The 25,256-nt window shown below is 42.0% G+C and overlaps 1 protein-coding gene across 1 annotated transcript in view; it reads left to right on the top strand.

Moving 5' to 3' along the window:
* The window catches only part of LOC131230824 (NEDD8-activating enzyme E1 catalytic subunit), a 113,549-nt gene that overhangs the window by 82,813 nt on the left and 5,480 nt on the right, over positions 1 to 25,256 (top strand). Inside the window, exon 8 of the mRNA XM_058226831.1 lies at positions 16,207 to 16,324. Within this exon, the coding sequence (XP_058082814.1) occupies positions 16,207 to 16,324 (118 nt within the window). The remainder of the gene's footprint in view (positions 1 to 16,206; positions 16,325 to 25,256) is intronic.

Raw genomic sequence — 25,256 nt, forward strand, 5'->3', positions numbered from 1 at the left:
ACGTGTCACACTTTCTATTGATAGCAATTGTGCCTTTTAGTTATGCTTAAGGGTGTACATCCACTTGCATCCAATCACATGCTTTCCTTTTGGCTGTTCAACCAGGTCCCATCTTTCATGTTTTGTCAAGAGCAATAATTTCTTCCATTATAATGGCTTCCCTATGAGGATCACGCAGGGCTTTTGCATCTCTAAAGGGAACAGAGAGAGGAAATCAAAGAAAAGCTTTAGAAGCTGGTGAGATGGAATGATAAAACACAAAATTACTTATTGGGTGAGATGTGCATGAGCACTTAGCTTTTATGAAGAGCAATTGGTAAATGAGGAGATGATGGAGGTGCTGGGATTGAGGATGGATAGTGGTCGATCATCTCTAAGGCCGATCCCTATGTTTCCTCTTAGTGTACACCTTTAATGGCTTCTCCATAGACAAAAAGACGAAGACCAGAATGAGATTAGAAGAATCCTAGATGACTGTGAGGGGAAGAGCATCATGACAAGGAGGGATAGTGATGGTTGTATGCAGTGTTCGAAGTATTGTTATCGCTACAAGTTTCGCTGGCTAGGGATACGGAAACAATATCGATATCGCCGATAATATCACTGATAACTCGAAATTTCACCGATGGTGGAAGTTTCACCGAAACTTCAAGAGATGTTGAAATGTACATATTTGCATGTTTAAGAATACAAAAATTGCAAAAAGAATGCATATATAACAAGTTTCCATTTAATGGGGCCTTAAAAGCATGTGTTGTTGTAAGAAATCAGTCTAACCATCCCCTCCGGCCTATTTAACCATCCAAACATCCATCGATATTGCAAAATATCAAGAACACATGATATTTCACCAAGAAATAATCAAGGATTGGAAAGGAAACGAAAGATTATGGTCTCAATGTCTCGCATGTTGCGATATCAATAATATTGAGATATTATCAATATTATCAATGGCAAATTGAACACTACACACAACCATGTGCCCATGAAAAAAATTTGAAATAGAAAATTTCTAATAAACAAAAAATTGTTGATATCAATATGTTGGTGATATTATTGAAATATCATCAATACACGTATGATACAAGCATTACCTAGAATTTACATAGTCGAAAATATTGGCAATGCATTGGCAATACAAGCGACACCTAGAATTTACATAGTTGAAAATATTGACGATTACATTAGCGATATTGATACGTTGGCGATACTTAGTGATATATTGCTAATACTTGGTATTTCTGATACTACTAGCGTTATCTGTATCACTACCAATGTTATCGGTATCGTTGAGCTGGAGATGAAGATATATCGGAGATATTTCGATAATATTGGAGATAATTCGAACACTGATTGTATGTGAGGGGATATCCAGTGCATTCTAAAAAAAGTAACACATTCTTGTAGACATACCTCTTCCTATTCGTAGGACAATACCACTTACACCCTTCTAACTATAAGCATTCCCTAAGAAAATTTACATCACTGACTGAGGACCCAAGTTATCTTTTGACGACCCCAAGACCTGTACAAAATACAGACATCCAAAGGTTTTTGGAAAAAACACTGAATATCATATGATTTGGTTTTAATAGTTTGAGAGAATAACTATTTCTATGTAGGGAAGTTGACATTCAGTTGTTCACATAGCTGGTAGTAAGAATTGCCTCAACTCGATAGATCTTGGGAACCATCATCTGTATTAAAACGGACCTAGTTACTTCAAGGAGATGATGATTTTTGCTGCTCAGCAATTTCATTCTGCTGAGAGTAAATGGAAAAGAGGATTGGATTTTTCTGTCTTGATCCCGAAGTAACTTTGTAAATCGTGGCACAAATATTTCTTCACATTGTCCAATTCAAACACTTATATTTTGACATCAAACTGTGTGAGGATCATTTTATGGAACATGTCCTAAGAGACTTGACAGAGACATGACCTAAGCGTGTATGCCATGATTGGGCATTCTCTTTATTACTAAGATGAGACTTGAAACAAATGCAGTGGAAATATCATTAGCATCAAATAGGTATAGCCTATGAGCTTCATGTCCACATTGTCCCCTTCTTGGTTTGTAGATCCTGTATAACACAATGAGATGTAAAGGTGACACAGCAATCTAATTACTTAGAGCACTCACAGATAGCAAATCAGATGGAAAAGAAGGGACATTAATGATAGAAGGTACCGTTAGAGGTGAAGTTGATAGTTTCCTTTCCCAGAAGCTTTCGAAAAGGACCATCTGCAAGTTTTGTGTGACTCAAGGAAGTAGAATATGACAGGAAGTTTCTGTCCTTACCAGTTACATGATTGATTTCACTGGAGTCAATAATCCAGGAGGTGGAAGTATTCGAGGGGGATTGCATGATTAATAGATATGCACAACTGCTTGCTCGATGTACTGGTTGCATAAGATGCATGAAGATTTGCTAGCTCCTGGCAAAAGTCACTGATGGTCTGATGTCAAGGGTCCAACACAATGAGAGCTGGCTCCCCCGCAACCTGAACACTATAAGCAACAACTTTAGTCTTGGGGCGTGAATGAAGATGAAGAACCCAACAGTGATCATTAACATATTGGTGAAAGCCACTATGTGTGTAAAGGATTGTATCCTTAATTCCTTATCACTGTTTCTATAAAGGAGCGTGATTACTCTTGGGTTGCTTGAGATGGTTTCAACCTAATGGCAAGAGTTGGTCTCTTTGGAATCACGAAACTCTACATACTGGAATCAGCACAATGACTGGCTTCTTTGATGTAGTTGTACACTGATTCCAGGGAGGGTTAAGATTCCATAACCAGAACTTAAACACATTGAAGCTCAAATCAGAGTCATGCCCAGCAAGGAACTCAAGTACTTTCCTCTGCTGAAATTGTCTCCTAATTTCTTTGGGAGTGGAAGCAATGGGCTTGCAATGATCTAGATTTTCCACTTCTGCCGAGTAGCAAAATACTCCCTTGTTGCATATTGGTGATATCCTGGTGTAACTGATATGTACGCACAAGATCATCATTCTGAGAATACATCTTGGCCATCATATCTTGTATCAAGTTATAACTAAACCTAAGTTGCATTGAGCCAAGAAGTCATGACATAATTATCAGACTTCCACTTTTCCAATCGTAATGGAATAGGTTATCTGCAGTTGGCTTGTTATTTCCAGTTATGTAACCCAACTTCTTTCTACTGCAATCAAAGCCAGCTGTAGAGAAGGAAAAGAAGAAGAAGAAGGAGAAGAAGAAGAAGAAGGAAAGTGGGTAATTGGAAGAGGGATGAGGGAGAAGAAGAGATGAATATAATCGGCCTTCTTTGATACCAAGTCAAATCACATGGTGTAACGTCGAAACGGGGAAAAGTCAAGGAAAAATATTGGGAGAGAAAAGATGCAGTAAGTTTAAAACTCCTCTCATCTAATAACCCTTTATTACGAAGCCTTAAACATAAAATGATAGTGTCCATGATCAGTCACGATACTACCGGAGTAATGAAGAAGATAGAAATACACCTTCACTCAGAGATGCAAGGACGGGGGATCAACGTTCTTTGATGCCAAAGAGTGGATCAACAAAGTCTAATAGTGCGAGAAGAAAAGAACGTAAAGCAGAAAGATCGAGCTGCGAAAGAGGCAGACCCTCCCATAGGGTTTCCTTGAGGTCGACGGTAAGATTTGCTAGGCCATCTAAGAGATCAGCCTATGGTGGAGACAGATCTAGGGCCTCTTGAAGTGGCTCCTCCCATCGCCATACGAGTTTATCATTGGATGGGGACTTTGTCAAGGAATATGCTCGTTCAAGAGAACAAAGAAAACTCCTTGACAGCTCCCAAGTCCCAAAGAGTAAGAAGAGTTCAAAGACTGCTGAAGTGGCTTCTAATAGAAGTGCTTGGACCTTCGCCCCTTCCAGGGAAAGGGATTACTGTGAGTTCAAAAGGCTTGACGAAGATGGAGGGTGGGTGAAGGCGGTTTCGACTAAATCCTGTCTCCATAAAAACAAAACCCATCCTCCAAAACCTCTACGAGTACTACCAACTCTTTTTGTCAACAACTTTTCGGAAGATTGGATGGACATCCACTTTCGTAGAGTTTTTGGAAGATTTGACATCGTTAGGGAGGTTGTCATTCCTAAGGAAAAAGGAATATCCATCATCAAAGGCTTTGCTTTCGTCCGGATGGATTCAGACGAAGAGTTATTCCGTGCAGTGGAGGGCCTGAAAGGAAAGGTTTTCCATGGGAAGGAGATCAATGTAAACGTCGCTCATTTCGGGCTGGATAGGGTGTTGATGATTCCCAGCCGATCGTCACCGACAGACGGACTTTTCGACAACCGCCAAAAGTTCATTTAGTCTCTCTGCCTGCTTCTCTCTCGACTATGCTGGGTGCAGAGGGATCTCATCATCCCCAGGTGGGGACAAGTCCTTCAAAGTTCTAGTGGGTGGCCATATCTCTATGCCTCTAACTACTCCTCAGGACCCTCCCCTCCCCTCCTCTTCCCCTTCCTTGACTCTGCCCCCTCCAACCTCCTTTTGCCCTTCCCCCTTGCCTCCTATCGATCCTCCCATTTCCACACAGGAGGCTTTTGTCACAATTCCCCAATCAATCCCTAATGTTTCTCCTCTACTCCCCCCCTACATCCTCACTCTCTCTCTAAAATGGTAGATGAAAGGGGTTTTCTTGTGGTGCGGGTCGCGGATTCTGTTCTTACCAAGGCAAAAGAAAACCTTAAATGGTCAGGGGTGGTTTATCTTCGCAACGACCACTCCCTTTTCTACTTGTCTTTATGGTTCCAATTCTTTTGCCGGTTGAATCCTAATGCTTTTAGTATGCCAACCCTCCCCCCCTCACACACACACAAACACACACACACACACGCACGCACACACACACACACTCACTCACTCACTCAAAAAGAGTTGGCCTTATGGAAGGGATGAGGACTTGGTCTGATTGGTCCTTTGGATTCGAAGAAGATTTGTTTGGTTTTCCTCAAATCCCTCTTGAATTTTGGTTTGGGGACTTTTTTTAAGGTCTTGGCTTCTTGTATAGGTGAACTTGTGCAGGTGGATCAGGCGACCATGAACTGGGAGGAGCTCCGATTTTCTAGACTTCGGATTAGGGTCAAGAGGTTGGGGGAAATCCCGAACGAAATCAAGATCAAGGCGGGTGGTCTTCTTCTTCCAATCAGAGTTTACCAGGAAACCATGTTTTGGCTAACCCCAGACTGGATAGCTCTCCAACAGATTGTTCCTCCCACTATGCAGTCGGCCGCCATGAACGAAGGACCACCATTTCGATGTCGTGCGGAGTTCCATTCCACATTGCTACCACGTGTGACCTTCCATCCTTGAACGAGATCCATGCGGAGTAGAACATGCATCTCGATGGAGGACACATGGCCTTAGAGAGCCGAGAAGAGATCTCCCATCGGATTTGTTAGATTGGGTAGTCAATTCAGGAGATTTTCGTTCCTTTCTTCTTGCCTAACTTCTCTTCAGTGCATGATAAATCGGGGCCTATATCGTGTCTATTTCCTGAAATATCGTGTCTCGACCACCTCTTCTGACGATGAGAGTATGCAGGGAGCTTCTTGCAAGTTCTCTGTCTCATCCTCATTTGAAGAATTGGAGCCTCCTATTCACAGTCACCAGTTCTTTCTTGTTGTTAGTTCTCCCTTTTCAGTAGATGTATTTCTTACCCCTCCTTCCTCTCCATCCTCTATGCTTTTTCCTTTGCCGGTTTAATCAGTGGATGTAGGTATCTCTTCGTCCGCTGTGGGCCCCTTGCCTTGATCCATCTCCCTATGATCCGATTATCCATGACATAGGAGAAGGTTAGGTCAGGGTGTCATCGGCGTTTTCTCTTAATGTTCCACCCATTAGGACCGTTTTCACCTTTGAAAACTCTTTTCTTCCCCTGGGGGACCTGTATTCCTCTCATATCCTAGTAGAAGTTATGAAAGGGTTGGTGGAGGCAATCAAAAGAAAACGTTGGGTCATGGAAGCTATAGGGCATGCCGGAAGACTACTGGGGGTTGTGTTCAGAGATTCGGACGACGACTACATAGCCCTTTTTAAGCTAGTGGCAGAAAGAGGGCTAAAGGTTACAGTGGAAGGGGTTTCTCCAGTTAGAACCCCAAGGTCTTCTTGTCCCAATAGGGAATTGGTCAGGCTTGGTGTAGCGGACTCGGAAGTGACAGAGAACACTCCTAGAGAGAAGGAAAGGATGAGGGGGCAGAGTAGTTCCCCAATGAAGATTCTCTCCTGGAATGTGTGAGGCTTAGGCTGCCCTCATAAGCGGTCCCAGGTGAAAGAAATGTGTTCAAGATCGAAAGCTAACATGATTGTTCTACAAAAAATGAAGCTTCAATTTATGAACATAGGTTTAGTTAGGTCCATTTGGAGAAAAAAAAGGCATCGATTGGCTTGCCCTGAATTCCAGTGGTACTGTAGGAAGTATTATTATTCTCTGGGATCATTTTGTTAGATCCATGGCAGATAGCTGGATTGGATAGTTCTAAGTTAATGTGGTGTTTCGTGAATCATTTGGTTTTCACTGGATGTTCCTAGGGGTTTACGGGCCTTCTACCCTAGCCAATCGCCCTATGTTCTGGGCGGAACTATCCTCTGTATCTGGAAGATGGAGCCTTCCTTGGGTTCTGGGTAGCGACTTCAATGTTGTTCGTTTCTCCTATGAGAAGTCGAATAGGTCTAGTATTACTAGATCCATAAGAGCCTTTGCCGATTGGGTGGCCAATCATGGCTTGCTAGATCTTCTGATGGGGACAATTAATTTCACTTGGTCAAAGAATCTATCACTTGCGCCGATGTCTCTCCTCGATCGATTTCTAGTCTCGCTTGATTGGCTCCATCAGTTTGTTTTCGCCTGCCAAATGGGATTGCCGAAACCTGTCTCTAACCATTGTCCAATTCTTCTCGAAATTGAGGAGATCAATTGGGGCACAAAACCTTTTAGGTTCAAGACAGCTTGGCTGGAAATGGAGGAATTTAGGGTTCTGGTGGGTGAATGGTGGTCTTCCTTCCAGATTGAAGGTACGCCCAACTTCTCCCTGCATAAGAAACTTCAAATGCTGAAAGGGAAACTTAAATCTTGGCATCGCGACATTTTTGGAAAGTGAGAGTCTGAAATGGCCTCCATTTTGGCGTCAATTCAAGACTTGGGTTTGCTTTAAGAAGTTGGGGACTTGTCTGATGTGGAGAAGGAATCCAAAAATCTTCTCTCCTCTAAGTACTGTGCAAGGTTAAAAGAGGAGGACATAAAGTGGTGTCAACGGTCCAGGGCTACATGGCTCAATGAGGGTGATTGGAACACTAAATTTTTTCACTCCGTGGCCAACGCTAGGAGGTGCTCCAATTTCATTTCCTCCATCCTCGTTGAAGACGTGGTTCTCTCATATGAGAAATTCATTACATCTTTTGTAAATTTCTTTTCTAATTTGCTTTCTATGGATAATGCAATCGGACCTTCTTTGGATAACCTCCCTTTCGGGTGTATATCAGACGAGGATGTTGCTTTCTTGGAGCAGCCTTTGTTGATCGATGAGGTTAAATAAGCTGTGGGATTTGGGGAGGGATAAAGCCTCGGGTCCTGATTGTTTTTTCGATAGCTTTTTTCCAATCTTTTTGGGATGTGGTTGTAGCAGACTTGATGGCTTTTACTTCTGATGTTTTTATCATAACAGGTTGGCCACTGAGTTGGGAAGCACTTTCATTGCGCTTATCCCCAAGCTGGAGGGTGCTCATAATGTCAAGGACTTCCGCCCAATTAGTCTTTTAGACATCCCTTACAAAATTTTATCTAAAATTCTGAGTCAGAGGTTGAGGATAGTTATTCCTAAGATTGTCTCCCCCTTCCAATATGCTTTTGTGGAAGGGAGACAAATCCTGGACTCAATTATTATAGCTAATGAATGTCTGGATTCTCAAACTATGTCCAAAAAGCCCGGTATCATGTGTAAGCTAGACCTAGAAAAGGCTTACGATCACATTGATTGAGTTTTCCTAGACTATATGCTGGATAGAATGGGCTTTGGTTTCAAATGGAGAGCCTGGATGACATCGTGCATCATGTCTCTATCCTCATTAATAGCCCTCCTTTCGGTTTCAGGGGGCTTCATCAGGGAGATCCCTCATTTCCTTTCCTTTTGTGTTCTTACAAAGGCCCTTAGTGAAATACTGTCCCGAGGGCAAGAGGTTGGGTTGTTTAGAGGCTTTTGTGTGGAGAATTTTCATATCCCGATCTGTCATTTGCGGTTTGCAAAAGACACGTTGCTTTCTTGCGAAGCTGATGAATCTCAAGTGGCTCTTTTGAGTATGACTATTTGCTGGTTTCAAGCGGTCTCAGGTATGAAAATCAATCTGTCCAAGATTGAGCTTTTCGGCATCAATCTAGATCATGAGGAGTATTTCAGCATCAATCTAGATCCTGCGGTTTGTTTCTCTTTCATCGATTTTTTTGGCTGCAAGTATGTCAGCTTCCAACTCTTTACTTGGGTTTGCCTCATGCATAGGAAAGCCCCCCCCGCGTTGTGGGACAGAATTATCAAAAGAATGGAGTGGAAACTCTCATCCTAGAAACTTAGTTTGTTGTCTTTGGGAGGAGATTGAATCATGTAAAGGCTTCCCTTTCTAACTTGCCGATCTATTTTCTATCGTTATTTATATGTCCTAAATTTGTGATCGTTAAGATAGACAAACTCAAAAGAAATTTTCTTCGGAGGATTGAGTGGTGGTAAATTCCCTCTCTTGAATTAAAAAGAGGCATGTTCCTTTTTGGGGGGTTGGGTTCAATTAAGGATCTCCTCTTGGTCAATGAATCTTTATTGGATAAATGGGTGTGGAGATTTGGGAAGGAGGAAGACAACCTCTGGCACCAGATCATAGGTGTAAAATATGGCGTGTTTGATTCAAGATGATAGACTAAGAATTCTTCCTTTTATCATGCTTCCTATTTGTGGAGAGACATTGCCAAATCTGCCCCAGCTATGTTTTATAGAATCTCGTTCTCTTTGGGAAAAGGAACTAGAATCAGATTCTGGCTGGATATTTCTATCGGGAACCATGCTCTTGCTGAATCTTTTCACGCTTTGTTTTCAATCTTTGCTGACCTGAATGTGTTGAGGATTGTTTTTGTTTACAGGGGACCAGCGCGACTAGGTTCCCCCTCTTATGTAGAAATTTCTCAGATTTTGAACTTGAGGAATTTACTAGCCTCCTCTCATTTTTGCAGGGTGCTCTCCCGCCTCTCCCCTCTAAGCCGGAAGACATTATCTGTTGCTTGCTGTTGCATACAGGGATGTTTACGGTGCGATCTTTCTACTAGTCTCTGTCTACTTCTTCCTTCTCCTTTCCCTGTCATACCCAGTTCAGTATAGTTTTACGGAGTGCCCCCCAAGGTAGCTGCTTTCGGTTGGCTGGTTGGAAGAAAAAGAATTCTGACTATTGACAATTTGAGAAAAGGAGGCATGCAAAACCCGAATGTATGCCTTCTCCGTCTCAAAGCTGCAAAGACGATAGATCATCTTTTTTTACATTGCCCTTTTTCGTCTGATATTTGGTGGAGCGTTCTCAAGCTTTCTGGTGTCACCTTGGTTATGCCAAGCTCAAGAGGAGACTTATTTTGCGGGTGGCATGCGGAATCAGGTAGAGCCCTCGGCCAGGGAAAGTGGAGGACTATTCTTCTGGCTATTATCTGGGCAATCTGGGCAGAAAGTGATGTAGAGCGGGTCGCGGACAGTTTCATGGCCAAGATGGATCAGAAAAGGCCCGATCGACGACAGAAGTGATCCGGACCGTCGGACCTTAGATTGGGCGTATCTCGCAATCCGGAATGAGTTATCTGACGTAAAATATATGATTTTGGGGTAGAACGAGCTACTTATAGCCAACCAACCCCGCTATGCCGGGTTGCGCAGCCCGGAATTGCGAAAAACCCCTGGATCGACGGTCGTTTCCCTGTTTTAATTTCGTTTTTACTATAAATAGTAAGTTTTAGTTTGATTATAACTCTTCATCCGTCGGGCTTTAGGAGTTGCGCCCAACGTGAAAAGAGCTTAGAATAATTAGGAGAACGGTTTGGTGAAGCCAAATAGGACAGTTACTATTTTTGGTTGAAAACCTTGCGCACTAGTAGACATCACGACCGTCTATAAATAGTAAGTTTACTATTTATAGTAAGTCGCGAATTCTAGGAGTTTTAGTTGTAGTTTGATTCTGATTTCTTTCCCATTGGTTGGTACCCCTATTTAAAGGGTTGTGAACTCGTTTTTATTAATTCATTAATCAATTTCGAATTTATTAGAATTTATTTCTATTTTCTGCTTTCTTTCCTCGTGGATTCGAGAAGTCTCTGTGAGGAGTCCAGAGAAGTTCCGTGGATTTGGAATAGTTATCCTCTTGAGGAAGACGGTGCTCGACCTCACGTCCTCCCCTGCGTCAGTTTGGTATCAAAGCGAGGTTTCTCCTCGGATCGATGGCTTCTAATGACGGGTAGGGCAACAATCCCATGGGCGGTGCTCCAGGGAATTTACCTTTAACTGCGGCAGCTTTCGAAGTAGCACAACGAGAGAATCAGCAAACCATGCAAGGGTTGCAAGCTTCCATTGACTGCATAGCGGATCTCTTGGCGGAAAACCTAAGGTAACTCCGTGTTCCTGGTGGTCATCCTCCACCGCCAATTGCTGAAACTCGTAATCGCCCTGATCGCAGGATAGTACTGGCAGTGCATCCAAGGGTCATTCCTGAGGAAGGGGGCTCTAGTGAGGAGGAAATCGACGACATAATCTTCCAACACCCCAGACATGGCGGCGATCGAGTAGATCGAACGGATCCAGAATTCAAGATGAGGGTTGATATTCTTAGCTTCAATGGCCAACTACACATTGAGGATTTCCTCAATTGGCTTTCTGAAGTTGAGTGATTTTTCGACTATATGGACATCCCTGAAGCAAAGAAGGTCAAGCTTGTGGCCTACAAGTTGAAAGGAGGAGCTTCAGCTTGGTGGGAACAACTGCAACTCGTGCGAACCAGGCAGACGAAAGCACCAATCCGCACCTGACAGTGGATGAAGCAACTACTACGTGCCCCATTCCTCCCTAGCGATTACGATCAGGTATTATTCCAACAATACCAAAATTGTCGACAGGGTAGTCGGTCGGTGAGAGAATACGCAGAAGAATTTTACCGCCTGGCGGCGCATAATGATTTGGTCAAGTCGCCCGATTCAATGGTGGATTGCGTATCGCTATCCAGGATCGGGTCCAGATGCAGTCCGTCTGGACGATGAATGATGCGATCAAGTTGGCTACTTGGGCAGAAGTGCAACTTAAACATCCTAACACACGGACCTATCCTACTGCAAGGATCCCTGTGGCAGGTCTGCCTCAAGGAACTACACAACCTAAGGGAAGGAGCCCGTAGGAGCATGCACTCAACCTCCTACGTTTGAGAGCCGAGATCAGGGAAGCGGGCAAGCTAGACCCCAAAGGGGCATATCGACTGCTGCTGGTCCAAGTAGAATCCCGAATCCTATGCTCGGCCAAGGCCCGATAACTGCTATCATTGTGGCCAACCGGGCCACCTATCAAATACTTGTCCCCAGCGAAAAGTGGCAAACCTCGCCATCAATGATGGTAGTGCTGATAACGCTTATGAAGATCCAGATATTGAAGAACATGAGCATACCACCGAGGACGAGGCAGATGATTCAGGTTGGGTTCAGCAAGATCACGGCGAGTCGCTCGTTGTGAGGCGACTATTATATGCGCTAAGAAAAGAAGTGCATCCACAGAGGCATAACATCTTCCGCACTAGGTGTACGGTGAATCGAAAGGTTTGTGACGTGATCATTGACAGTGGGAGTAGCGAGAACATCGTCTCCAAGGTCATGGTGGAAAAATTGTAATTGAAAACGGAGCGTCATTCCTCTCCATATACAATCGGTTGGATCAAGAAGGTCAGCAAAACAAAGGTAACTGAACGGTGCACCATATCTTTTTCAATTGGCAAACATTATAAGGATGAAGTAGTATGTGATGTGGTTGACATGGAAGCATGTCACATACTACACAGTCGGCCCTGGCAAACTGACCGTGACGCCACTCATAAAGGGCGAGATAATATCTATATCTTCGTCAAGGACGGCCGAAAGACCATATTGGCCCCTATGGATCTGGAGGGACCACCTGAAACTTCTAAAGTGGAGGGCCGTTTTCTCTTAAACATACGGGACTTCGTGGAAGAATCCAAGGAAACAGGACAGACTTGTACATTAATTATAAAAGGGGAAGAACTCGAGCCTACCAACATCCCTGAAAGACTAAGGCCCCTGCTACATGAATTCAAAGAAATCTGGCCTGATGACCTTCCCGATGGGTTACCCCCCATGCGGGATATCCAACACCATATCGACTTTGTCCCTAGGTCCAGTTTACCTAATCGTCCCCATTATCGAATGAGTCCGAATGAGTGCGAGATCCTGCAGGGACAAGTAGAGGAGTTGATCCGTAAGGGTCTTATTCGATAAAGCATGAGTCCATGTGCTGTACCAGCTCTATTAACTCCAAGGAAAGATGGGAGTTGGCGCATGTGTGTCGACAGCCGAGCCATCAACAAAATCACCATAAAATATAGGTTTCCTATACCACGGTTGGACGATATGCTGGACATGCTAGAGGGTGCAAAAATATTCTCTAAATTGGACCTAAGGAGCGGCTACCATCAGATTCGAATATGGCCTGGTGATGAGTGGAAAACGACCTTTAAGACCAAGGAAGGATTATATGAATGGATGGTTATGCCCTTCGGTCTTTTGAATGCGCCTAGCACATTTATGAGATTGATGAACCAAGTTTTGAAACCTTTCATTGGGCGGTTCGTTCTGGTTTATTTTGATGATATTTTGATATATAGTCAAGACGAAACCACCCATATGGAACACCTCAAGAAGGTCCTTCAAGTGCTCACTAAAAATAAACTGTATCTCAATTTAAAAAAGTGCAGCTTCATGACTGATAGCCTATTGTTTCTGGGTTTTGTCGTAACATGCACGGGCATTCGGGTGGATGAGGAAAAGGTGAAGGCAATCAGAGAATAGCCGGTTCCCACAAATATTCACGAAGTGCGAAGTTTTCATGTACTGGCCACATATTATCGTCGGTTCGTGAAAAATTTCAGTACCATTGTGTCACCAATCACAGATTGCATGAAGAAATGACAGTTTCAGTGGACTGACGAAGCCGACAGGAGCTTTGCTGAAATCAAGCGCATGTTATCCACGACCCTGGTTCTTGTACTTCCCAACTTTGACAAACTGTTTGAAGTCGAATGTGATGCCTCATATGTCGGAATTGGGGGAGTTTTGTCTCAAGAAGGTAGGTCAGTTGCCTTCTACACTGAGAAACTTAGCGACGCACGCAAGAAATGGTCTATATATGAGATCGAGTTATACGCGGTGGTCCAGGCACTGCGACACTGGCGACATTATTTGATTTAGAGGGAATTCATATTTTACACGGACCATCAAGCTCTCAAATTCATTAATAGTCAAGCTAACATTAACCGTGTGCATGTTAGATGGATCTCGTTTTTGCAGGAATTCACGTTCGTACTAAAACACAAGTCACGGCAACAGAACAAAGTAGCTGATGCACTGAGTCGCCGTGCAACTTTGTTGGTCACTATGAGCAATGAGGTTGTCGGGTTCGAGCGCCTCAAAGACATATATGCTGATGATGATGACTTCAAGGACGCGTGAGTTAGATGCCAAGAAGGTTCCCCGGCGACTTACATATGCAAGACGGGTTCCTTTTCAAGGGAAATCGACTGTGCATCCCGAACAGTTTGTTAAGAGAACAGATAATCCAAGAGCTACATGGAGGTAGCCTTAGTGGACACCTTGGGCGAGACAAGACGCGAGCTCTTGTGGAAGAATGGTATTACTGGCCGCAATTGGTACGTGATGTAGGAAAGGCAGTCCAACGTTGTTATATTTGTCAGACCTCCAAGGGGCAATCTCATAATACGGGCCTCTATACCCCGTTACCCGTGCCTGACGGTCCCTGGGAGGATTTATCTATGGACTTCGTGCTTAGTCTCCCACGAACACAACGCGGCATGGATTCGGTGTTCGTGGTAGTAGATCGTTTCTCCAATATGGCGCATTTTATTCCATGCAAGAATCTCAATGCAACACATGTGGCGAATCTATTCTTCAGAGAAATTGTGCGGCTACACGGGGTTCCTAAGACTATTACTTCTGACCGTGACACGAAGTTCATAAGCTACTTTTGGCGGACTCAATTCGATACACGGCTTCAGTTCAGCAGCGCCTACCACCCACAGACTGACGGTCAAACTGAGGTTGTGAATCGCACGTTGGGAAACCTCCTTCGATGTATTTCAGGAGAAAAATCGAAGCAGTGAGATTTGGCTTTGTCTCAAGCGGAGTTTACGTTCAACAACATGGTGAACCGCTCGACAGGGAAATCCCCGTTCCAGGTTATTTACGGACGAGTACCTCGCCACACACTAGACTTGGTCCCTCTGCCCAAGCTCCCAGGCATGAGCATTGCAGCAGAACATATGGCTGACAAGATCATGGGCATTCATGTAGAGGTACAAACCAAGCTACATGCCTCGAACGAAAAGTACAAGGAGCAAACGGACAAGCATCGGCGACAAAAAGTGTTCGAGGTGGGCGACCAAGTAATGGTCCATCCGCGCAAAGAACGATTTCCGACTGGAACGTACAACAAGTTGAAGAATAAAAAGATTGGACCGGTACCAATCATCCGAAAGATCAATGATAACACTTATATTGTTGATCTTCGAGATGACATGGCGATCTCACGGACTTTCAACGTCGCGGACCTGACCGAGTATCATGAACCAGGAACTCGAAGATGAGTTCTTTTGAAGTGGAGGGGACTGATGTAGAGCGGGTTACGGACAGTTTCATGGCCAAGATGGATCAGAAAAGGCCCAGTCGACGACAGAAGTGATCCAGACCATCAGACCTTAGATTGGGCATATCTCGCAATCCGGAATGAGTTATCTGACGTAAAATATATGATTTTGGGGTAGAACGAGCTACTTATAGCCAACCAACCCCGCTATGCCGGGTTGCGCAACCCGGAATTGCGAAAAACCCCTGGATCGACGGTCGTTTCCCTGTTTTAATTTCGTTTTTACTATAAATAGTAAGTTTTAGTTTGATTATAACTCTTCATCCATCGGGCTTTAGGAGTTGCGCCCAACGTGAAAAGAGCTTAGAATAATTAGGAGAACGGTTTGGTGAAGCCAAATAGGACACTTACTATTTTTGGCCGAAAACCTTGCGCACTAGTAGACATCACGACCGTCTATAAATAGTAAGTTTACTATTTATAGTAAGTCGCGAATTCTAGGATTTTTAGTTGTAGTTTGATTCTGATTTCTTTCCCATTGGTTGGTACCCCTATTTAAAGGGTTGTGAACTCGTTTTTATTAATTCATTAATCAATTTCGAATTTATTAGAATTTATTTTTATTTTCTGCTTTCTTTCCTCGTGGATTCGAGAAGTCTCTGTGAGGAGTCCAGAGAAGTTCCGTGGATTCGGAATAGTTATCCTCTTGAGGAAGACGGTGCTCGACCTCACGTTCTCCCCTGCGTTAGAATGCAACTACCGTTGTTTTAGGAATATATCGGTCTCGGCTGCGGGGGTGTCCTCTAGGGTGTTAATTTTGTATGGAGACTAGGCACCTGTGTTTCTTTTTGGTTACGTCCTTGGGGTCCTTTCAGTTTTGGCTGCTTGGTTGCAGCCCATGTTGTTTTTTGCTTTCTAGTCTAGTTGTCCTTTTCCTTTATGTTTTTTGTTTTTGTTGCTTTCTTGGCTGTGTAATTTTCTTCTTTCAATGAAGGTTTCATCTTCAAAAAACAGAAGTAAAAAATGTTAGTGTCCTGAAGGGCCAGAAAAGTAAAAGACACCAACGATACCCACCACTACACACATTCAAGTATACATGTGGACATGGACACCTGCACTCATGCTCCTACCAATTCAAAAGCACTATTTTCCATTATTATGAAGCATGTAAAAGGATGCCTATTCAGTGTTTCTCTATTTGGGATTATTCCAACATGAAAACTTTGAACTCAAATAGTAATAGTTTATTTTGTTATAGTATCTATTGACTTATTGGCATGGTTTGCAGGTATAATGGTCTGGAAGGACTTCATACGAAAGTGACTGAGTTTGTCAAGGACAAGGATTGCCTTGTCTGTGGTCCTGGCATTCTTATTGAGCTGGACGCGTCAATTTCTTTACAGAAGGTATAAATTCATGTGGGGCTTTTCTACTGAACATATGATTAACATAGTTTGTATCACATCACAGGCTGCATTTCATTCTGAATTAGCGACAATCAGTCAGTAACCGATAATGCTTAGATGAGTTTTTTGTGAGATAGAATTTAATGCTTTCATGGGTCGCAAGCAGCTTTGATTATTTGTTTAGAAGGGTTACGTGTTGCTCTTTAGACTAATAATTTTAGTATTTTGTGACTTATTTTAGTTGCAGTTGAGACTTATGTCCAACTCTCACATTGTTTTCAAGCTATGGGAGATTCATTTCGGTTTAGCTTTCTTTGTAGCCTCACTTTGGTACATTAATCCAATTAAACTGTTCTCCGTAGTGAAAAACTCTCTGATCAGAAAAATGGAATCAGATTTGGTTCTATTTGTCTAACCTGAGTTGAAGTCATTTTGTTTGAGTGAAAATTAGAACAATTACTTAAAAAAATAATAATTTATTATTAACGCCTTTATGCTAACTATGATGTCTACTTAAATAGCATTTATGCTACTATCTGGAAATTGAATCTGTGAAGTAATTTGATATGAAATTGGTAGTTTAAAGGGGTTACTGTTTACACTTATGCTGCACATGCTGTTCCTAAGAAATGGATGGTAGGTATGGATAACTTTACATAGCAATAGCATGCAACATAGCAGAATAAAAATTCTGGAAACAAGAGATAGACATCAAAACTAGCAGTTGAATATTTACCAACATGTAATATATTGCATGTATATGCAAACACAGTGTGTGTAACAGAATCTTGCAGTGGCATTCGCCAAATGATCATATAGAGATAAGAAAAAGGAGTTGTGCATCATACCTAGATCAAGTCGTCAGAGATTTGAGATGATCAGAGAAGACCGCAGATGATCAGAAAAGACTAGAAAGACTGGAGATGATAAAAAATAGGAAATATACAATGTTCGATTGAGCATTTGTTCAGCCAAGTGAACTATATTTGCAGGGCCAGCCTTTGCTGATCCTAATTGTTCATATGGCAGGCTTATGACAAATGGAATACCAAAGAAGTTTTTCATATTGGATGATCATAACCTTATGAGAAAGCCTCCACTAAAGATGGACCATTGATTGTGATTGTCCATTTTCATGGGGAGAGTTTGGATAACTGGAAAGGGAGTGGGAATGGCCTATCCTGTGATGGGACCCAACAGATCAACAGCTTTAGTTACTGAAATATGGGTTCATCCGTACCATTTCTTAGTCAAATCGAAAAGCTGCTTCTTTTGATCAGGCATAGTACTGTGAATAGCTTGGGTTACTGAAATATGGGTTTCATCCATACCATTCTTTGGCTGGGATGGAAAGCTTTGCTTCTTTTGATCGGCCATCATAAAGTGTATGAAAGTAGATATGATTGCGGAAGACGGGAGAAATTGAAGATAATGGGAAACAATTTGATCGTCCGTGTCGCTTGGAGCGATGTATCTATAATGTGACCAAAAGGGTTTTCATGAGGAAGCTGGGTGTATCATTTATCAAAAGAAATTAGATTATTTGTTCCTGAAGAATGATGTCTGGCTTTGCTGATGGTTACCTTGAGATTAGAAGTCTTGTCTCCTTCATATTAAATGGTCCCTTTCCCTAATTTAGGTACTTGAGAAGTATGTTGAACGGTTTAAATGCCCTGTTTCATATGTTGCTTCCCAAATGCTAACCTACATAAGATGGTTCTTCCCAATTTGTGTTTATGAGGAAGCTGGGTGTATCATTTATCTAGAGAAGTGGGAAATGAATGACATGTGTTTTAGAAATAAAAAGGGTAGAGCTATATATGTGATGTAGGACCAATGCACGAACCCAAATAATGTGAGAGATCAATCAACAAATTTAAATTAATTAATGAAAACTATAAATCTTGCTAGCATCATCACAAATATCAAGATTCTAAAAAGGAAATCATGCATACTTCAAGCCTAGCTGCCAAGCATCATCCTAGAAGACCATTAAACATGAGAACTAGGATCTAATGGATGTAGAAACATCCAAATAGCATAGGGTAGGGCCTATTTTAAAGAGGAAGGTCTAATACTACCTAGGGTTTACTAGATTTGGGTGGGGGTGAAGCTAGGGTAAGGAAAGTTTGGGGAAAAAGGTGAAATTAAGGTTAAAGTGAGGAATTGAGTAAAGGGATTAAATGGTTTAGGTATTAGGAGATGGGAATTAAGGTTTTGGATATAGGGAAGTTAGGGATTTTAGGTGAATTGAAGGATTTTAAGATCTAGGGTTTGTTGGTGGGAATGAAGGGGTTTTGTTGTAGGGTAGTGGAAGGCCAAAGGGACAAGGGGTGGGACCGTACGACCAGCCCTATGGGTTTACACGTGTGGTCGTACGGTCACACGTGTGGGCTAGGTAGGGTTGGGTTTTCGGTTCTAAGGTTCGGCTTGTAGAGAAAAGTGTAAAGGAGGAGAATTGGAAGGTCGCTGATGGATTTTAGAGAAGAAGGAAAGAAGAAACTTGAAAAAATGCCTCGATTGTTGATGAAGAGATGAATGAGGGGATAGAAGGAAGCCTCACACTTCCATTGATAAAGATAGGTCTCACATCAATCTTCCTTCTAAGTCACATGGAAGATATTCTCACATCACATGAAGATTAGAGAGAAAACAAGAGTTCTCTCTCTTTTTTCTTTTCATAAACAAACACTAAGGAGGTCAACCCCCGCCCCCTCTATATAGTCTCGGGAACTTTTAAAATTACAAAAAATAAACCATGTTTAATAACTTTTGACCAAAATAACCCTAGTCTAATGAAAAATAAAATAAAACCACTCATAAGGTGTCCTAAAGCTTAAATCAATCATAAAATAAATCCTAAAACATAAATGTGTCCTATGATGAGGAGAAGGGTCCATGATCAACGACCCGATCATGTAATCCATGCGATCCAATGACCCAATCGTCACGTCCTGCAAATCTAACAATGCAAATTGTTCCCTAAAGCAACCCATGTGTATCTTCCCAGTGTGGGTTTTTTCTAGATGCTCGCACATGCACATGGGGTCTTCAACATGGATACTCGCCTAGCCACTGAGAAATCGGTGTGGCCTGACTCCTCCTCTGATACGTACACAGAGGTGTACGTGATGTGATGTCCTCATCAATATGTCATCAAGAAGGTGATCCTCAATGTAAAGGAGTGGACGATAGTATCGAATTCTTAGTTTGTTTGTGCTTGGAGTTTTGATAGGGTGTTTGCTTGTACATTTGTACATTTGTTTTTTTGTTTTTGTAGTGTTTGGCTTCGACCTTTGTTTATAAAATATCATAATTGTTAAAAAAAAAACATTTATTAAAAGAAATTAGATTATTTATTTGTGAAGAATGATGTCTGGCTTTGTTGCTAGTTACAGTGAGATTGGAAGTCTTGTCTCCTTCGTATTAAACACCCATTTTCCCTAATTTATCGATTGATTAAGGGAGGTACTTGAGAAGTATGTTGAGTGGTTTAAATGTCCTCTTTCATATGTTGCTTTCCAAATGCTAACCTACGTTAGATGGTTCTTCCCAATTTGTGTTTTTTACATTGGAATGATAAAGAGATGGTGGATTGTATGCTCCTCCATTGCAGTCTACATAGAGATATGGAGCCATTACATGACCATGTTTTCTAGATATGATGGCCTTAATTTTTATTTATTTATTTATTTGAACTTTACGTTGGGCTTAAAATGCCTCTCTTAAAGTGGTGATAGGGGGTGGTCATGTAGACTAGAAATGAAGTGTTCTGGAGGATGATGCCATTTGCTATCATTTGGGGCTATGAAAGGAGATGAATAATAGGATCTTCGATGCTGAGAGTGCTTTGGTAGATCATCATCATTATCTAAGCCTTATCCCAACTAATAGGGGTTGACTCTAGGGTAGATACAATGAAATTGGAGAATCTTCTCTATAATTTTTAATTGGGTTCCCATTCTTCTTGTGTATTGAGTGTCTTCCTTCTTGGAATCATTCAAAGAGTGGAGAGCAGGTTTAACTGGGGGTAGGGCACTTGCCTGAAGGTGCCAAAAGTATCATGTGGTTTGGTTAAGGTTGCGTTTCTCAAGCTCAGTTTCGGTGCTACTTGTTGGGCAACTTGGTCCATCTAGGCTTGGAGGCATTCTGAGAACGAGTGGGGTTGCCTTTGTTGGCTTTTTTTGTTCCCTGTCAGGAGATGGGGTAGTGAAGCTTTGGTCTTGCTCTTAAGGAGAGGGCTTCTTATCTTTTTGTCCTTTTTCTCAGCGATGCTTATTATTGAGGGATACTCTAATCAGGCTCTTCTTTGGGTGTCCGACAATAAGCTGTGCCTTGGAAACTTTTATGTTACATCTCTGAGCACAAGTTGATTTTACCCCCCTTAGGAGCTTATTTCTTTTTTGGGTTGTCAGACAAATGGGGTGGCCATACGCATAGAGAAGTGGCGAGAGGGTCACTCGCTATGGAGTCATCTTTGTATTCTCCTTAGTTGTTTCTTTTCTTTTTCGTCATCTTGAAAGAAAAGAAAATGTGGGTATGTTGGATGGAATAAGATTGTCATGAGAATCATGAAGATTCTGCCTGCCAATAAAGGCCCTTGCATTGATGGAAGCTTAGTTGCATCTTGCATGAAGTGTGAGTGGTTTGAGTGCGAGAGTGGGAGTAGGAGCGACACCTTGGGTTGGAGGTTCCTACAAGTGAGGATCTAACTAGTACAAACGGTGCTAATCTTAGATTTGCCATCTCTCTCATTCACTCGGCCTTTGTTCATCTCTTAGTTGTTTGGTTGGATCCTCGTCTTACTCTGCTATATCTCATTCGAATAGTGTTAACTCCTGGGGATGGATATCATGCATGATTAGTAATTTCTTTTCTTAGATCACTTTTCCTCTAAAGGGGACTTTGAATGTGGGGATTGTTCTTATTTTATCCAAGGGAGTCAACTTAGCTCCTCCCCTTGATGATCTGGTCATATTTCTCCTGAGATGAAAGAAAATGAGTGATCTATCTTTTCAAAGTTACTGCCCCACTGAAACTAATATTCTTGTGGTAGGTCCTGTTCCTAATTAGAAATATAGTGAAATCATATTTTCTATTATTTCCCCAAGCCTTGCCACTAAGAAAGCAGTTAACTTCTTTAAGGATCTTTATATATGTTGGTGGGAACAGGGTAAGGGGTTACATTTATCCCAACGAGAGCATGGAGTTTACTCCCAAGAATATATCGATCCCATCCTTAAGCCAATCCCATGAGTATCCATTCTCATTCGATCATGGTAGGGGAGAAGTCAAAATAGAAAAACTCACAACGGGTTTACGAATATTCAGGCTCACCGCTAGAGACAACTTGAGGAACGCGATCTGCAAAGATGGAAAAGGGGGTTGTGGCCATGTAAGTTTTCATTTTCAATAAAATCTGTGGTCTCAAAGCTTGATTAGTATTTCATCTAATCATGTTCGAAGGGAGGCGAACAATGTTACAGATACGCTCATGAAGAGGGGTGTCGAGACTCGAGAATCTCTCATGTATTGGGACTCATGGCCCTGTAGTTACTTGCCCTTGTTCTTTTTGCAGTTTGCGTGCCATGACTTGGCTTGGGACTTGATCAGTAACTAGGTTGGGTCGACCTAGGACTTAATGGGTCTACGAGCCGGGTCAATAAAACATTTTACTACTATCGTTTTATAGAATATACAAAAAAGAAAATATAGAATTTGATGAGGACATCTGGTGGTTCAAAGTGTACCAACAAAGGAGGATAGCGACGCAACCTTCTGTGGCTGGACGAGTATTACATGGGACCTACGGGGTCCAGATCACATCCCTAACCACCATAGAAGACCACACGTGCATGGTTTGTGCATCTTTGAAGACCCCACACTGGGAAGATGCACTTGGGCTTCATATTGTGGTGTTCCAGACCATTGGATCGAGTGCACGCGTCAATTGGATCGTTGGATTGTGCGTATCAGGCTGTTTACCCACTTTTGATTGTGGCTTGCCTCGATTGTAGACACTTAGATGTCTTAGGTTTTATTTCTTACTTTATTAGGATTTAGTTTATTTTGCGATTATATTTTGTTTTATGCATTTAATGACATTTTAGATATTAAGGTTTTTTTATATAAAGAAATCTTTCCTGAGAGTGTCTTTTTGTAAAAAACAAATTTACGAGGGCACTCCGTGCTATTGCTTCTTAGAAACTTCATTATCTTCTTTCATGTGATTTGGAGATTAGGATTGGTGAGAGTAGTGTTTTTAGTAGCGCTCGTAGCTTAGCTAAAACGCTACGTAGCGTAAGCTACGACGCATGTAGCATACACTATGTAGCGTAGCGTGTGGTGTAGCACAGGTAGTGTATGTTACCTGAAATCTCCACGTTTAAAAAAATAAAATAAAAATAAATCTTCTATGCAAGTTCAACACCAATTTTAAAATGGTGGTGACTCATCTCTATCACACGTGGCACTACATTAGATTAATCTGGACTTCGTAAATTGTGGTTCATATCGTGTATAGAGCACTACATTGGATCGTGTGTATTGGGATGTTTACCCACTTTTGATTATGGCCCGCCTCAATCATGGACACTTTAGGACTTAGGTGCCTTAGTTTTTATTTCTTACTTTATTAGGATTTAGTTTATTTTGTGGTTTTATTTTATTTTATGCATTAAAGGACATATATTAGATATTAGGGTTTATTTTACAAAGAAATATTTCTTGAGAGCGTCTTTTTGTAACAATGAATTTTTGAAACTATGGGAGGGGGCTCTCACAATGCTATCTCTTCTCAAAAGCTTCAAAGTTTCTCTTCTTTCTTCATATGATTTGAAGGATTCTCAATGTGATTTGGAGATTATGATTAATTAGAGGCCATTCCTATTCGACGGAGGTGCGAGGTTTCCACTTACCTTCCGTACTCTTCATTTTTCTCCATCAAAGAGGTATTTCTTTCAAGTTTTCATCTTTTCTTCTTCCCCTTTTCCTGAAACCCACTAAAATCCATTCCTTTCTTCCTCTTTACATCCTCCCGTATAAACCCAACCTTTGAAACCCCAAACCCTAGCCAAAATAACCCACACGTGTGACCCTACGACCACACATGTGAACCCCTATAGCTGGCCGTACGGCCCACCTTTCGTCCCTTTGATTCCTTCTTGCTTCCACATCAAAACCCCCTTGAATCCCATACCTTAATCCTAACCTAAACCCTAGATCCCCAATTATGCCAGTTTCCCTAAATCACTTAAACCCTAGATTCCAACTTCCCTAATTGGCCATAAATTTCAAAGTTCCAACCATCCAAATCCTCCATTTCCCTTCTATTATGACATGAAGCCTCAAATCCCTTTAACAATGAAGCAACCTAAGCCTTAAATTCACTTTCCCCCAAATCCCATGAACCGTAGGTTGGCCTAAACCGTAATTGAGAAAACCCTAGGTAGTATTAGTTTTCCCCTTTTGAAATGAAACTAATTCCTATGCTACTTGGATGTTCCTCAATCCATAAGATCCCGTCTTTTAGTATTTAATGGTCATGCATTGCGTAGTTTGATATATGTGACTTGAACTTCTCATAATTACATGCTTAATTCTTGATATATTTGATGATTTAGCATAGTTCGTGAGTTTTGATTATTTAGATTAAGTTGCTAATTGATCTCGCTTAATTATTTAGTCATATGCATGCATCTTGCATCAAATTTGGTATTGGAGCCCATAGGTTTAGCATAGGCTATTGTTGCCACATTTAAGTTAAAGTTGCATTTAGGCTGAAATTTCGCTTTCAAGGGTCTTAGTTTCTTTTGTTCACATATAGTTTGCATTCCATATCATTATACCACATAGTATTGCACCTCATCATCCCTTAGTGTCAGGTCTAGGCTATTTCGGCAACCCTAGTTTATGCCCATTCGTTTTGGGCGTGGTTTTGATCTACATCCCACCATGAATCTAGAACATATTGTTGAGGCTCTTAACGCTATCAACAACCGTCTTACGGCCATTGGGCTCATAATAGGACCACCGCTATTCAATTGAATGTGACCAGCGCATGCGTCAATTAGCTAGAAGCATCTCTCTAGGCGACCCCTGACACTAGGGAAGATGTCCATTCTAAAGCTGGGGGACAAGTTAAAGGATGTCGGCATGGACGTAGCCAAGGTGTGGCTATGCTGGAGCGCATGTGCAACGACATCGTGAGGAGTGTCATGACCACCATAATCCAGATGCGCATGTCATGAAGAGTCTGAAAGTTGTGGCCCCTAGTTTTGATGGTCGCCTAGACCCCAAGGCATTCCTTGATTGGATGATGGACATGAACCACTATTTTGAGTGGCATGGCATGTTTGATGCCTGTCGTGCGAGGTTTGCCAAGATGAAGTTGGTGGGCTTGGCCAAATTATTTTAAACCCACACGGAGCAGAAGATTGAGAGGTCTAGAGATGCCCTGGTCGCGCACTGGGTTGAGATGAAGGAAATTCTAAAGGAAAAGTATATCCCCCTCTCGTACCATAAAATACTCTTGGATCATAGCAGTCCTTTCGCCAGGGAATAATGCCCGTGTCGGATTACATCACTAAATTTGAGGAATACATGATGCGATGTGATATTGAGGACTCGATGATTATACTCTCCCATTTTAGAACGGGCCTCCGAGAGCTCCTTTCTCGCGACATCGACACCTTATAACAAATGTACCAAGTGGTGCAAGAACTCAAGTATTACCTCAAACCGCAATTTGGTAGACAATTTGACTCTCGGGATTTAAATGTTAAGATTACTCCCCAGGGAGTTTAATCTAAGTTTGGGAGTCAATCCAAGCCCCTTATTGGTTCTCAATCTAACCTTAGGGATGTTAAGGGAAAAGGGATAACAAGTACCTACTCTAGGGGAGGTGAGCCAGTGCGGTGTTCCAATTGCCAAG

Source organism: Magnolia sinica, chromosome 17 (genome assembly GCF_029962835.1).
Source record: "Magnolia sinica isolate HGM2019 chromosome 17, MsV1, whole genome shotgun sequence".
In the NCBI taxonomy this organism is placed as follows: domain Eukaryota; kingdom Viridiplantae; phylum Streptophyta; class Magnoliopsida; order Magnoliales; family Magnoliaceae; genus Magnolia; species Magnolia sinica.